The following is a 14,430-nucleotide window of genomic DNA, read 5'->3' on the forward strand; positions in this document are numbered from 1 at the left end:
TAAATTTATTTCGAGCTGTTGCTGTAAATGCATTGAATATTGTAGTACCTCACAGATGGAAACTGGTTTCCTCCCAGCTGCACCATCTAGAAGCAGAGACTGTATAGTATTTAGAGAATATTTGCAAGCCAAATGAGATGATTAGGTTCTCTTCCAGTTTAAAATAGTAGCAATGGTAAGTTGAGACCATAATGAACTTCATATGTTGAAGATCAAGCTGCTTTCATGTAGGTCCCTGTCATAAGATACAATACGTAATCTCTGTTTTGTACTAAATGACAGGCAGAAAATGTAAAAAAAAATGCAAATCTTCTGGGGGTGAAGAAAAGCTCTGTGCTTTTTCAGACTCAGACATACCCAGTGAGAAACAAGAGGATTGCAGCAGATGTTTTTATACCTCCAGTTTGTGCCTAACCAGTCACACCTTGGCTTGTTTGAATCTTACACAGATCAGGCAGAGGTGATCAATTTGCCTCCCTCGTTCCACAGACAATGTTGTTTGTGTGTCTGTCTAGAAATGAGGCTGGACTGATTTTTAAATATTCAAAGGTTCTGGTTTTTTGATGGCTATTTATGTTAAAAACATAAGCCCAGAAACCAGGGAGGTGTGCAGGTTGAGTTTGTTCCAGGCTGGCTGTGCTGCATTAGAAGAAGATAAACCTGAAGAACCTGACCTTCACCTCAGCAAATGGCCCTCACCTTCAGTGAGCACAGCCCTCTGCAGCTCCTGCTTTTGCAGCTGCCTCCTCGCTGTTGCATCAGAACAAAAGCCTTCAGGGGTGACTTCTGTTTTCAGATGGTGAAAGAACTTATTCTGGTTTTCACTCAGCATAAGGCTGGAATGTTAAGGCAACCATGTGTTGGGCCTTTGGTGTTAAAATTTTGTAGTAATTGACAAAAATTTGAATGTAATGGATTATTTTAGTCAAAAGCAAAAGGGTTACGAGGTTTCATTGCTTTTATTTAAAAAAAGGAGAAAATTGGTTTCCTTATTAAGTGTGTACAAATATCAGATTATATTCTTTTAGGGTTATCTGAAGTCCTGTTGCCCTATGACAGAAAACTAATCACTGTGTTTTAAATATTGTGTGGCCTTTGAGCTTTTGTGGTGTAGGTATTTAGGAAATTAACTGCCCTGCTGTAAATTTGCTGCTGCTTGTGTTCTCTTGATCCTCACAACCCTTTGCTGACCCAAGGATTCTTCCATTTGCCCTGGAGGAATGCTGTTACTATTATGTTCATAGTGACAATGTGCTGCAGGGCTTGCTCCTACAACCCAGAAACAACTTTGGGTGTTAACTCTTCTTTATCTGATCTTCAGCTTTCTTTTCCTCCTTGGAAATCAAGTATTTTGAAAGTGAGGAAAGCAGCTGGAGATGCTGGGGAGTGGCGGGAGGGCTCATACTGACACAATGGAGTGTTTGCTCAAGCCTGTTGAGTACTGTTCTGCTTCCATTTGCAGGGAGTGAACTTACCTTTACTGTTGCTGAATTTATATATGTGTTCCTCCTTTTTCCAAAAAAGTATATCAGTAAATAGAATAAGGTGTCCTGCAGTTGTTCAGTTTAATTGCTTTATTCTGTAGGTTTAAAATTAAAACCACAAGATAGCTGCATTGGAAGCAAATGTGATCTTTGAGCAGCACTGCCCGTGTATCTGAGATTGAGAAGCTGTGTTCACTGGGGATTTTCTTGATTTTTTTTTTTTTACTGCCTGGCTGATTTGTCCATTTACTTCTGCCACTTGTTTATTTTGGTAAAAAGAGAAACAGATGACAGGAGTCTGCTTGGGTTTTCTGAGCTATTAATAAAATAAAGAAATTTTGAAAATGCCAAGTATCTTTTTTATCAGTATTGTCATTTTTTTAAAGATATGCATATTTTCCAGTCTCTTCTTGCTCCCTCTGGTGGTGCTTCTCAGAGCCTGTACTTTCGTTTTTGTGGTTTTCCTGTGACGTGTGTTTGTGTGGCTTGGTGTATTGGCTGCAGCTGCATTTGATGATTTCACTAACTCCAGAAGCTCTCTCTTTCAGACTGGGCATTTGGCAATGGAGACATTACTGTCTCTCACCTCAAAGCGAGCTGGGGACTGGTTTAAAGAAGAGCTGCGACTTCTGGGTGGTCTGGATCATATTGTAGATAAAGGTATAGTGGTGATACTGCTTTGACAGCATGACAAAATAGTGAATTGCAATAAAATATTTGCTTTTTGTGATGTTCATTTCCTGTGGTTTAAAATAGAAATATTACATATTTTTCTTAGCAGTGTTAAAAATAAAATACACAATTCAGTATGAAGTAACTGAGAAATATTAGTGATTTTAATCTATTTTAGATGAGATTGAAAGTAGTTTTCATGTTAAACAGAATGTGTGGAGTGTTGCATTACAATGTATGAGAATAAAAATGGCTTAAGCTTGGACAGAATGCTGTTACATATCTCTGTACAGCACACTTATTCTAGAGTAGAATCTCCTTCATAGTGTCCTAGAATTATTTTCAGACCAGACATTTTTAAACTAAATATACCAAAGGAAGTAAACCCTTCAAGAAGAAATTGGGAGTGGGAGGAAGGTTCAAAGATTTGCCTCTGTTAGTGTGTTTTTGATCACAATCTGCTAGCTAGGAAAAGGGACATTTCTGAATGAGTTCATGACCTGAGTAAAGCTTGGTCTTGAATAAGCAGTGGGAGAACAAAGAAAGAACTGGAGAGGTGGAAGTATTCAATTTGAACACAGTTTCAAGTTATTGTTTCAGAGTTGTAAAGTCTGGGAAATGTGTGATTGTCCCGTCTCATTCCTCTTCTAAAAGACTCCCTTAGAGTTAAGGAACATAGTCATGTGCTGAACACAGTTATTAGCAGGAGAAAATAATATATATGGTCAGGTAATTTGTAACAGCAATCTAAAACTTGTCAAGACAATGTTGTAAGGGTTTTTTTTTTTTCATTTACTTGGAGAAATGAAAAGTTTTGGAGTGCTGATCATGTCTTCACGGTTATTTCCTGCCATTAGAGGTGTGCAGAGTATAAAACGAGGTTGATAACAACTCTTGAGTAGCTGGTTAGCTTGTACACCTGGCTTTTGGAGACCTTTTACTCATGGAGGAAAAAAACTTCTTTTTGTGTTTAGTTAAAGAATGTGTGGATCACCTAAGCAGTGATGAAAATGAAGAGAAGTTGGTTGCTTCCTTATGGGGTGCAGAGAGATGTTTACGGGTCTTGGAAAGTGTGAGTATGAACAGATCCTTTGCATTTCTGAGAGCTGCTTTTTAAGCAGGTCTGGTTCACCTTCTTTCAGTGTATAGTCACATTATAGCTCTATAAGGTTGATTTTTAATTTTTCATAGACTGTACTAACTTTCTGATGCTTATCAGTGTTTCTGTAATGTTTGAAAATTTAATTTGCTATTCTGTGTGTACCGCATTCCAAGATTATTTGTGTTAAAAATAACTAAATATAACATGATGCTTTTTCTTAAGTTCCTACAAAAAGCTGCTGTTTATGGGTGTTGTTTCCTTGGCATGAGTTTTGACTCACCAATGTGTGTCTAGTAATAACTGATCATTAGAGAAGTGGGATTTTCTTAGAAGCAATAAATCAATGCTAGGAGTTGCTACTTTGAGCCATCAGCTGGGGAAGTGCTGAAAGAGAAAATTGTCCTGAAGGGCAAACGAGTCCTGTCATCAGTTGAGTGGGTATATGTGGATGGTAAATATTTCTTTGAGAACTTGTAAGAAAATCAAAATATGTGATACTTTTGTAGAGTTTACTTGACAGGAATGGTGTGTATGTGTGTTCCTCTGCAATGCCTTCACCGAGTTTGATGTTCGTTACTGGTGTTACTCTGTTTCTGTTGTGATACCCTAAGGAAGCAGAGGAGCCTTGTTATATTCTAGCAACACATCTCCACACATCAGCAAACATTTGGGATCAGAGTACAGGTCAATGAATCTTGCTCAATACCTTAAACCCAAATTAGAGGGCAAATAGTTACAGTGGTTGCTTGTTTTCTTCACTAAAGTAGAAGGACAGACTTAAAGATGGTGTCAATGCAAGCTAAAAACTGAGAAACATGAACAATTGTTGAAGGGTGTCTTAAAAATTCTCTTTACCTTTCTTCTCAGCATTGAGAAAAAAAAATCAGAGTCATTTTCTGCTTTTATATTCAATAGATGGAATTGCCAAGCAAGAGTAGAAGAGCCTTGTCTAGTGTTAGAAAATTCACATTTGGACTTAGGGGTGTTTGTGGTGTAGTAAGATCCCTAGAAACCTGGGAGAGATGACAAAATTCAAAACACGCCAAATCATGCAAGTCCAAGAAAAGAACTTCTGTTGCTTCTGAAAATTGACTCCAAATTTCAGTCAAGGGAATCAAGGAAAACCTTGTGTGTTATGGTTGGATGCATAATAAGCTCTCAGAAGTGGATTTGATGTCAAGTCCTTAAAATGCCACATATATATGATTGTGTTCTCTATACACACTTGGGTGCTGTAGTCCCAGAGTGCGGATTCAGGGTTCTGCTGTGGCAAAACATTCTCCTGCATGTTTCTGTACTTTATCAGGGGAGATGGTTTTATCTTCAGTGCCACAGTTATTTAGAGATGAAAACTTGAAGGAAATATTGAAAAATGAGAAGTGAAAGTTTACACTGGATAATAGCCAAAAAATGTGGAACTGAATAAAGTATGGTAGTAGTAAAAGGGAATGCTTCTCTTTCAGGGGAAAAAACTCTTTTATTTTTAATACTACTTTCTCCTTCTCTCTTTAGGTAACTGTGCATAATCCAGAAAATCAGAGCTATCTGATAGCATATAAAGACTCTCAGCTCATAGTCTCCTCAGCTAAGTAAGTTGAAGAAAAAAATTCCCCAAAAACCCCAGTTTTGCAAAATGATAGGGTTAAAAAGGAAATGCTTTATACCAGAAGATTCTAGGGGTGAATAACCCCAGAATTTCCACTGTTGCTTTTTCAATGAGTAAAGTTCATGTAGATGGGGGTTTGGGCAACTACCTGAGTACTGCCAGTACTGAGCACTATGTGCAGAGCCGCTACTGTTGGGTCTGTAGAAGCTGCAGACTGTGGATTCGGCTCCTGCTCCACTAAGAAGGAACAGGGTGAAGTGACATTTATTCATTGTGCTTTTGTTATGCTTAAGTGTTTACTGGAATGGAGCATAGCAGAATTGACAGTGTAACTAAGAATTAAAATAGTGAAATCTTGTTCTTGGCATTTCTCCCTGGCAGAGGTTCTTGTACAAACACCTCTAACCCATTTATCAATCTGGGTGAGGTCTCAGTTGGCTGGCAGAGCCTGTCTGCCCCTTGCATTGCTCTTCATAACAGAACAAATGAAGCTTTAAGTTTGACTCTGCAGACCTCATTGGAAACATGATTTCATGGTTATAAGTTAGATATTTGGAGTATTTCTTTAAATTAAAATTAAGCAAACCCCAGTTTAATATGTTACTTAAACCAGCATATATTTTTGACATTTCTGGTTTTGTTCATGACTGAAATCAGTGTGGTGGTTTAACATGAAACTGATGTTATGCAGTAAAGTCATGCCTGTAGTCCATTAGTGTTACAAGATTAGGATATTACTGCTGGGAAGTCATGTGTCATTTCTTACTGAATGGAAGTAGTTCTGAGAAGAGAACAGGAGAACATTCTGGTAACACTGTCAGAATCATGTTGTGCCAGAGGATATGAGAGGCTGGGTTTGTAGGAACAGGAGATATCTTTTGTAAGATCATGTGATGAAGCTGGGAAGGAAAATTAACTTGCTCTTGAAATACCAAGCTGATAACGCCCTAAGATTTCCAGGTTTTTGTTTACACAATTTTCTGTTGAGCTTATAAAAGATTCTACAGGTGATAAGTTTATTATCTGTCCCTACAGACTAGGTATCAGAAAAATTCTGCATAAAGCTCTGTTTCAGGACTTTTTCCCTGTGAAACAAGTCTACAGGTGTAATGCTGTGTATGTTGTGAAGATAATTTTGTTCTGCCCCTTCTCCCTGCAGAGCACTGCAGCATTGTGAGGAGTTAATCCAGCGATATAATCGTGCTGAAGACAGTATCTGTTTACCAGACAATAAGTCTGTGCCTCACCAGAATGTAACTAACCACGTGGGTAAAGCAGTGGAAGACTGTATGAGGGCCATCATTGGGGTCTTGCTCAACCTGACAAATGATAATGGTAAGACAACAAATTTTGGGCATGTTCTGTGCTGAGGTGTCAAATAAACCATTAGTGTAAATGTATTTTGTATATAAAATACATATATATAAAAACCATACATACAATAAAAACCAACAATACATAATATAAAAACCATTGATGATGGTTTTTCAAGTCCAGTGCTATAAAGCAGTTATCCATGGTAGATGTTTGCTTACAGCCCTCAGTAACTTGTCTTTGCAAGCTGGCTGAGGAGTTGCAAGTGTGAAATGTTCAGATGAGGGCTTGGGCTGAGAGGGGCTGGTTTGTCATTAGAGCCAAAAGGTTTTTATTAGGCTGCTTACCTTTATAATTGTGAATAGTTTTCACTATTGTGAATAGTTTTCACTATTGAGCCTCTGAACTCTTTGTTTGCAGAATGGGGTAGTACAAAAACAGGTGAACAAGATGGTCTGATAGGCACAGCGATGAATTGTGTGCTTCAGGTTCCCAAGTTCCTACCTCAAGAACAGAGATTTGATATTCGTGTGCTGGTAAGTTCTTGTGCTTCTCATATCAACAGAAAATTATTTGCCTCCTTCTTGTGCATTGAGCTGCTCTGGCTCCTCATTGAGGAATACTTTCCCCTACAGTTTTCAGTGTATATATACCTTAAGTGAGGTACTTAAAGTTTTGGTAAGGATTTGGTGGGTTTAAGGGTTTTTTCCCTTTGTCTGGTGGGGAAAAATGCACTGCTTGATGAACAAAGATATTTTGCTAAATAAGTATGTGAATTAATAATTTTCAGACATCTTTTCAGTTGTGGAAATGTGGTTGATATCATTGTTTGAGTTAAAAGCTTTCTCAGATTTACCTCAGCTTATCTAAAATGGGTCAGAATGGCCTAATAGTAGCAGTGAAATTGTGTATATGAAGGATCTCTTATGAACATAAGCTCAGGGTTGGACACCTGAATCCTTAACCTCTGTAAAGGAATTCTCAGCTCCAAAAATGTTCTCATGTTCAGAATTGGAAAAAACAGCTATTCCTGCATAAAACTTCTCCTGTACAGGGATCTCTGTTCTAGCTTGTATTTCTTTAAATCCTGATCCCCCTGTCTGTTAGACTGTTTCATGAGTTGCATATTCTCAGAAAGATAAGGACAAAGATGTTTATCTAAATATAGATGCTTTTTTGCTAAATTGTCTTTTTTGCAATGTGTGTAATCCTTTTTGACTCTCCCATTTTGCAGGGATTGGGTCTGTTGATCAATCTCGTGGAGTACAGTGCCCGGAACAGGCACTGCCTTGTCAATATGGAGACATCGTGTTCTTTTGACTCCTTGTGTGCGGGCGAAGGAGACGAAAGCCTGAAGATAACTGGACAGATTGATGCTGTTCAGGCTTTAGTGCAGGTGAGAAGTGTTTGTCCTGCAGTAGTTCCCACTGCTCATTATCAGACTGTCAGGAGGAAGGGAGAGCTCAGCAATGAAAATGTGTCAGTTTTCCGTTTGGCATTTTGAGGAGTGGAGCAAGGTGGGGGAAGATTGCTACTCACAACCCTGGTTCTGCAGTGCTGTCCATTACAGAAACAGCTTCCTGTAAAAGACAGTGCTTTACAGACATCCAGTAAAACTCTTTTGTTCCTATATAATTTATTTATAGTTTTATTGTTCCTAGATTATTTACTTTGACTTCTGTTTTAAACCAACTGTAAGCTACTTTTCTTTTATTTGCTTCCATAATTCTCTTCTTTGCTTCTATAATTTTTTTTAAAGTGCCACGTGTTTAAGACTTTGCAGCTTTAAATTAAAAAACAAGATAATCCTTTTTAAAAAGCAGTAAAATACAGATGTAATGATTATGGATGTGAAACAGCATTCTTAAATTGACTGTAAGAAAAAAGAAATCCACCAATAAAATGAAGAAATTTTTTTAAATTATTAAAAAAGAAATCTACCAAAAATTTTGGTAAATTAGTTTCACCATGCAAACTAAAATGAAAAAATTCAAAGGAAATTACACATGTCTTGTTTCAGTGGAGTTAATTTTATGGAAGCTTTTAGCAGTTATATTTAACTTTGTGAAATAACTGTCCAGTAGCAGACAAAAAAATCAGTAAAAAGAATAATAGTAAATATCTTAATATATGGAGCTTGGCAAAGCAATGGTTAAAAGTGGTTGTATGGTATAGGAAATAATTAATGAGAAATAAGTGTCTAATATGGGATTCCTGGTTCGTCCACATCCTTTGCCTAAGTCATTTTAAATGACTCCCTCATGTTTTTGCTCTAAGAAAGCCAAGAGGGAATAGTTAGCATGAAAAGAAAAGGAAAATTGGTAGAGAACAAAAATGGACAGGAAATTATGGCAGCTTTTAGTCTTGCTGCCATGTCTGAAGGAAAGTGATTAAACTTTTAGGATGCCCAAGAGGAGCCTGTCAGGCAGTTCAGCACCAGGCAGGGAGACCCTGCTGTGGAGCACAGCGCTGGTGTTGGGCCAGATTGTATTTTCCTTTGAGGAAGAAAAGCCTATCGTTAAAAAAAGTATTGAAGGCTAATTGTATGAAGGGGTAAGTTGTGAACAGGAAATAAAAGTATGAAGTCAATGTGTTTAGGGTTTAGTTTCTAATGGAAATTCTCCTGGAATTCCCCACATCAGCTGTTCCTGGAGTGTGAGCGAGCGGCGCAGCTGGCTGAGAGCCAGACGGACGAGCTGATTAAAGAAGCTCCCACAGCTCAGCATGATAAAAGTGGGGAATGGCAGGAGACAAGTGGGGAGATCCAGTGGGTCTCCACAGAGAAGTCAGATAGTACTGAGGAGAAGGATAAGAAGGAGGAAGATGATGAAGAACTTGATCTCAATAAAGGTATGTTGTCTGGCTGTGATGAGACATTGTGATCACATAAAATCCCTCCTTGTCCTCTCCTTCCTCTCTACACCCAGTCTCCAGAGCTGAGATTTCCTCAGTGTATCCCAGGTGAAACTGCTGCATAAGTAGGAGCCATTCACATCTGAAGCACGAGAAGCAGAAGCTGTTATGCTTCTTTTAACTATTATCTGTTTCTTAAAAAAAAGTGCAAAAGAAACAGAAAAAAAATCCAGACTGTTTTGGGACACTCTATGTACAAGATATTCTGGAAAGGATGACTTTTAGGCTGTTACCTCATTCTTCTGGAACAGTCCTTGAAAGCTACCTGCCTTAATTTTGTTTTCCAGGGTTCTTGTTTCAAGCTACTTTAGGAGTTGGATTTTTTCCCCCTCCTCTCCCTGTTTGCTTCTTCAATCCCTATCTGCTTTGTGTCTGTCTTTTCCCTTCATCAGTGGTGTCTGAAGTGCCTGTGTAGTGCATTGATGTACTGCATCTTTGGTAGTTTGTTCCAGGAGTTTGAGTATCTCTGACCTGTTAGATAGTTTGTCTCTGGAAAATGGATTTGAAACATCATTCCTTCTGTTTAATCTTCTAATAGTAGATGCAGTGTATGACTTTTAATAGTGTTTTCATCTTATGTTAATAGGTGTGGTATATTACCTTCTCCAAACTTTTTTATATCCTTTCTCCTTTTGGTATCTCCATCAACTAATGTCTGCAGTTATTTGTAGTTTTTCCCAAAATGCTGAGTCATCAGCAGAAAATGTAATAAACTACTTTGGGGGAAGTTTTAGAGGCATATAGTACCACATGAAACATTTGGATTGGTAGTTAGGGGTGTTCAGCATACAGTTTGCACATTGAAATGGCAAATGACAAAATACTGTGCAGCAGAATGAGTTGAAACTAAATGAAGACCATTTTTCTTGTCAAGAATGTGCTGCTGAGTCAGTAAGTGTGGTGTTTCCTGATCTCTGAAATCTCAATCCAAAAGCTCATTTTGTTTGAGGAAAAAGCATTCTGGAAAGTGATAATGAGGGATTGTATTTGCAGCAGTAAAAGATACCAGCTGCTTGGAGAATACAATAGACTGTTGTCTCTTTTACAGCTCTTCAGCATGCTGGGAAGCACATGGAAGACTGCATTGTGGCCTCATACACAGCATTGCTTCTAGGCTGTCTCTGCCAGGAGAGTCCAGTAAGGGAATAAGTTGATTTTAAGTCCAGTGTAACGTTTAATGAAGTGATAATTTGCTGTATGGAAAGGGGTTTTTTAAATTGGGCTTCAGTGTGAGCAATGTGTTGGTGAAGCTACGCTGGTGTATGCAGCTTTGGGAAGGGTTGCCAGAGTTATTCCAGCCAAAAATAATTTTTTAAACATCACTGTGTTTATCAAAAACAGTTGGAATTGAATATTTGACCTCTTGTACCTCTCTCCCCTTCCTTTTAGCCAGCAAAAGAATTTGCTTTGGAAAGGCAGAGGAAAATTGGCTAAGCCTGTTCCTTCTCAGTAGTTTTAGTTAGCAAATTACCATCAGACTTATTTATTCTTTATCAGTCTGCTTTAGTTTTTTCTTCCATTGAAATCAGATGAACTTGTGTATGTCCCTATTATAAAAATAATTGTCTCAGATTGGAAATATAGAATAAAAAGCTGAAGTTAAAAATATGGAACTCCAATGGCTGAGAACTCAGTAAATTCCCCTATCAAAAATGTGCTCACATGCAAATGAGTTCTGCCTTCAGGCTTGTCTGAATTTACCAAGGTGCAGAAATGGCCTTTAAGGTGCTGTTCTGTGTCCTTGCACTGATCAGTGTCCATAACAGTTTCAGTGTTCAGAGTGAGACTGACAGTGAGATCAGTAATTCTCAGCCCTTCACAGTTGTAAGGGGAGAGCCTCCCCCTATCAGGGAGTGATCTGGTGGCTTGATAATCTTGTAGGTCCTAGGAACGTCTGATAGTCTGGGTTTTTTTCTTTTTAAATTTTTTTTAAACTTCAACAAACCAATAATAAAAAATTCTTTAAGCTATTGTTTTCTAAAAACAGAAACACAGTGAATATATGAGTGTTGCTTAAAGGAAACTTAATTCATAAAGATGGCAGCAGAAGCCATCTTTATGCTGTGAATATACTTGTCTTAGTGCATCTCACATGCAGCTCATTATATTTCTGAGTCAGAAAAATGTTTCCCAAATAAGACAAGATTGTTTTATTTCTTAGATCAATGTGACTACTGTGAGGGAGTACTTACCTGAAGGGGACTTCTCGATAATGACTGAAATGCTCAAAAAATTTCTCAGTTTTATGAACCTTACTGTAAGTAATGCATATTTCAAGTTTATATTTGTAGATATTTTTGTAGTTTTGTTTTCTGTTAATATTTTGTGCCTTTTTAGAAGCATCATTAACATTTTTCAGTTTGTGTCTTCATAAGAGCACAGGATGATAATTCTGTTTTTTAATACTGAAAGGCCATTTGTCTGTCATAATTTTGTCTGTCATTATATTGTGATTGGCCAGGAAGATATTTCTGAATTAACTGCCTAAACCTAGTTGCTTTTACTGATGCATAATTGTAAATAGTAAAATTCTGAGACTAGAATAGCTCTCAGATATTTGAAGGAGGTGCTACAAATGCTTATTTGTTACTTGTGTTTTCTATTGCATTTCCAGTGTGCTGTTGGAACAACAGGCCAGAAATCTATCTCTAGGGTGATTGAATACTTGGAACACTGCTAGATACTTAACTTCCGCTGCAGGCACTCTAATGCTGGAGCTACCCTTAGACAAAAGAAGAAGTCATGAAAGAAGTCCTTGAAGGATATACCAAGAGCATTCATCTGTGTCATTCGTGTTCGGATTTTTAAGGCTACCTGGTCTCTTAACCATGCATTCAGCATTTTCTAAAAGACAGTTACTACATCAATCTGCAACTATCAAAAATGAGGGGAAAAAGGTTCTGAGGAAAGTAAATAAAGAAACCTTGCTGTTTATGATGCAGTGCAGTATTTAAATATTTTTGGCAGGGTTTACCCTCCCTATCTTTTTTCTTGCTTTGTTCGTGACCAGTTTCAAGGGGAAAAACTTGCTGCTGATAGTGCAACTGCTGTTTACTGTTGAGCCACTGTTTCATGCCAGCCAGGTGCAAAGGCAGCTTAGCTACTGAGGTATCAAACAAATGTTCTAATAAAGAAGTTCTGGACAGCAGCACCGCTCCTATTTGAGTTTAATTTGCTCCTGCTTTTTTTATTACTAGATGATTCCAAAATCATAAAATATAAATTTTTAAATACTTTTGTGATTTTAACTACTGTCTATATTTAAAATTTGTTGGAATCCAAAGAGGCGAGGATTGGATAGTTTATTTTTTATACTGTTTTGATTGAAATTAGGTTGTTGAACTATTTCTCAGTTCTAAAACTCCCATGGCCCACGTACTGTAACCCGCTAGACCATAACGCTTTGTAGTTCCAAGAGCATGCAGACCCATAAACACATAAAGCCATTGAGGGTATGTTATCCACTAAAGAAATAGTGACTGTAAAAAGTTGTGCCCTTTTAAAGCTGTTAAAATGCAAATGAAATAAAGAAAGAAAAAAAAAGATTTAAAAAACACTCACTCGCAGGGTAGTTTACACTTCCGATAAGCAAAAACTTTGAAATGCTGTTTTAATTTGTTTCAAGGAAGAACTCAAGGTGTGTTTTATAATGTTGAATACAATGAATTTGGATGCTTTAGGGGGAATAATTTTAAAGAAGCTAAAACACCAATGGGGATTATTGTTTCCAGCTGACATAATCTTTCTATTTCATCCTTCTGTAGTATGACAGAGTTGAGATGCATACAACACAAAGCCTTAAATTGCTGATATAGCTAAGATTTTGTTCAGTCTGAGGTTTAGTTCACAGCAAAGCATTGTGTTTGAGGACTTAAGTGGAACAAAGAATCCCAGAAAATACATGACTTTTTAAATAATTTTTTTCTTGCACTCACTATTCAGACCAACAGAATTGATTATTAAGTATTTTTATTAAGGTGGTCTTGAATATTTGCAGACTGTTCTGCGATCTGCTTCGTTGACATTTTTAAATACCTGTATAGGTAGTTACATCATGTTACTCCATTGAATTTGTAAAACTTGAAGCCATAAAAATATTAGTTCTATGTATAATGAGGGGGAAATAACAGGAAATCTAACCTGCTTTTAGATCTTGTGTTATCTCCGTGTATAAAGTTAAGAACTTGTGCTTTTGTATCAGTGCCAGCTGTAAATTTTTTACATACAGTGGCTGCCTTCTATGTCTTCCTATTTTTGATAATGCAGATTGTTGGGAATTCTGTAAGGAAGTAACTGATTAACGGCAAAAATCTTACGTTGGTCATTTTTTTTTGCATTTTCTCTCATCACCTTCTAAAACGTAGTGTATCAGTGTAACTTAGAAAAGTTTTTGAGGTTGTGTTCCCCTTCTTCAAAAAAAACCAAAACAGTATTGAGAGAGAGGGAAAAGGTATATATAAATGATCTGCATCAGGAGAAAATCATTAAATATTTGGCCCATCTAGTTTTTGAATTTAAGAGATTTTCACATCTATAATGAGATTTCAAATTGATTATGTAGTTTCATGTGGGGAGATGGCAAGAGAAAAGAAGATGCAAATATGATGATAGGGGAAAGCAGGGACAACTACCTTTCTTTGTTACACTGGTAATTGTTTGGGAATTGATTTACCTCAGTGTTTAACAGTTTTTTTTTTAATGTAACTAATTGTCAAGCACTGACAAATGCAGATTTTTTTTTTGAGGGTGGGGGGAGAAATCACCCTGTGAACTGCAGTGCATTTTTATGTGTTAGACCCTCAAATAACTCTGCATTAAAGGGTACTTGAGGTCAACTTGCAAATTAAAGTTTTAAAGTAACATTTTTTCCATTGTAAATATTTGTGTAAATACTCTCAATTGGAAATTAGAACAGTAGAGTACTTTTCTGAATCCAATCCTATTTTTATTTTATACAGTATTTCTCAGCTGTGATCTTTGGAGCAAAAGCCAACGGCAGGAAAAATAGTTTGTACCAGTTTCATGAAGTATGTCTTTGGGTTTTTGTAAATAATTTTAACTCAAATAAAATTGCTACTTTCAATACATATCTTGTCTTTTAACATGCAGTAAAACACTCCTCTGAGTGATTGCAGAAAGAAGGCAGTGTCAGGTAAAATGCTAAAAGAAAAAAATGGAAAAAAAAAAGGATGAAAAAATGATAAAGGAGCATCCTGAACATAGTGCTTTGCTTTTCACCTCTGTGTTGGGACAAAAAAATTCAGTGCCTGGACCTGAGGCTATGGTCAGTCAAGCCTGGAAATTTTCTGGAGATGATGTATGGTGTCTCTTGATGCATT

At 37.2% G+C, this 14,430-nt stretch overlaps 1 protein-coding gene across 4 annotated transcripts in view; it reads left to right on the forward strand.

Moving 5' to 3' along the window:
- The window catches only part of WAPL (WAPL cohesin release factor), a 134,612-nt gene extending 120,434 nt beyond the window's left edge, over positions 1–14,178 (forward strand). For all 4 annotated transcript variants that reach the window (XM_054276851.1, XM_054276850.1, XM_054276852.1 and 1 more), the window contains 10 exons: positions 2,033–2,144; positions 3,131–3,228; positions 4,771–4,847; positions 6,024–6,199; positions 6,599–6,714; positions 7,413–7,574; positions 8,821–9,028; positions 10,140–10,228; positions 11,253–11,348; positions 11,706–14,178. In XM_054276851.1, coding sequence (XP_054132826.1) covers positions 2,033–2,144; positions 3,131–3,228; positions 4,771–4,847; positions 6,024–6,199; positions 6,599–6,714; positions 7,413–7,574; positions 8,821–9,028; positions 10,140–10,228; positions 11,253–11,348; positions 11,706–11,771 — 1,200 coding nt within the window. In that variant the 3' untranslated portion in view covers positions 11,772–14,178. The remainder of the gene's footprint in view (positions 1–2,032; positions 2,145–3,130; positions 3,229–4,770; positions 4,848–6,023; positions 6,200–6,598; positions 6,715–7,412; positions 7,575–8,820; positions 9,029–10,139; positions 10,229–11,252; positions 11,349–11,705) is intronic.
- The last annotated feature ends 252 nt before the right edge of the window (positions 14,179–14,430 follow it).

This window comes from Melozone crissalis, unplaced genomic scaffold, assembly GCF_028551555.1.
Source record: "Melozone crissalis strain CALT ecotype California unplaced genomic scaffold, PUWL_Pcris_2 ptg000019l_1, whole genome shotgun sequence".
NCBI classification, from domain to species: domain Eukaryota; kingdom Metazoa; phylum Chordata; class Aves; order Passeriformes; family Passerellidae; genus Melozone; species Melozone crissalis.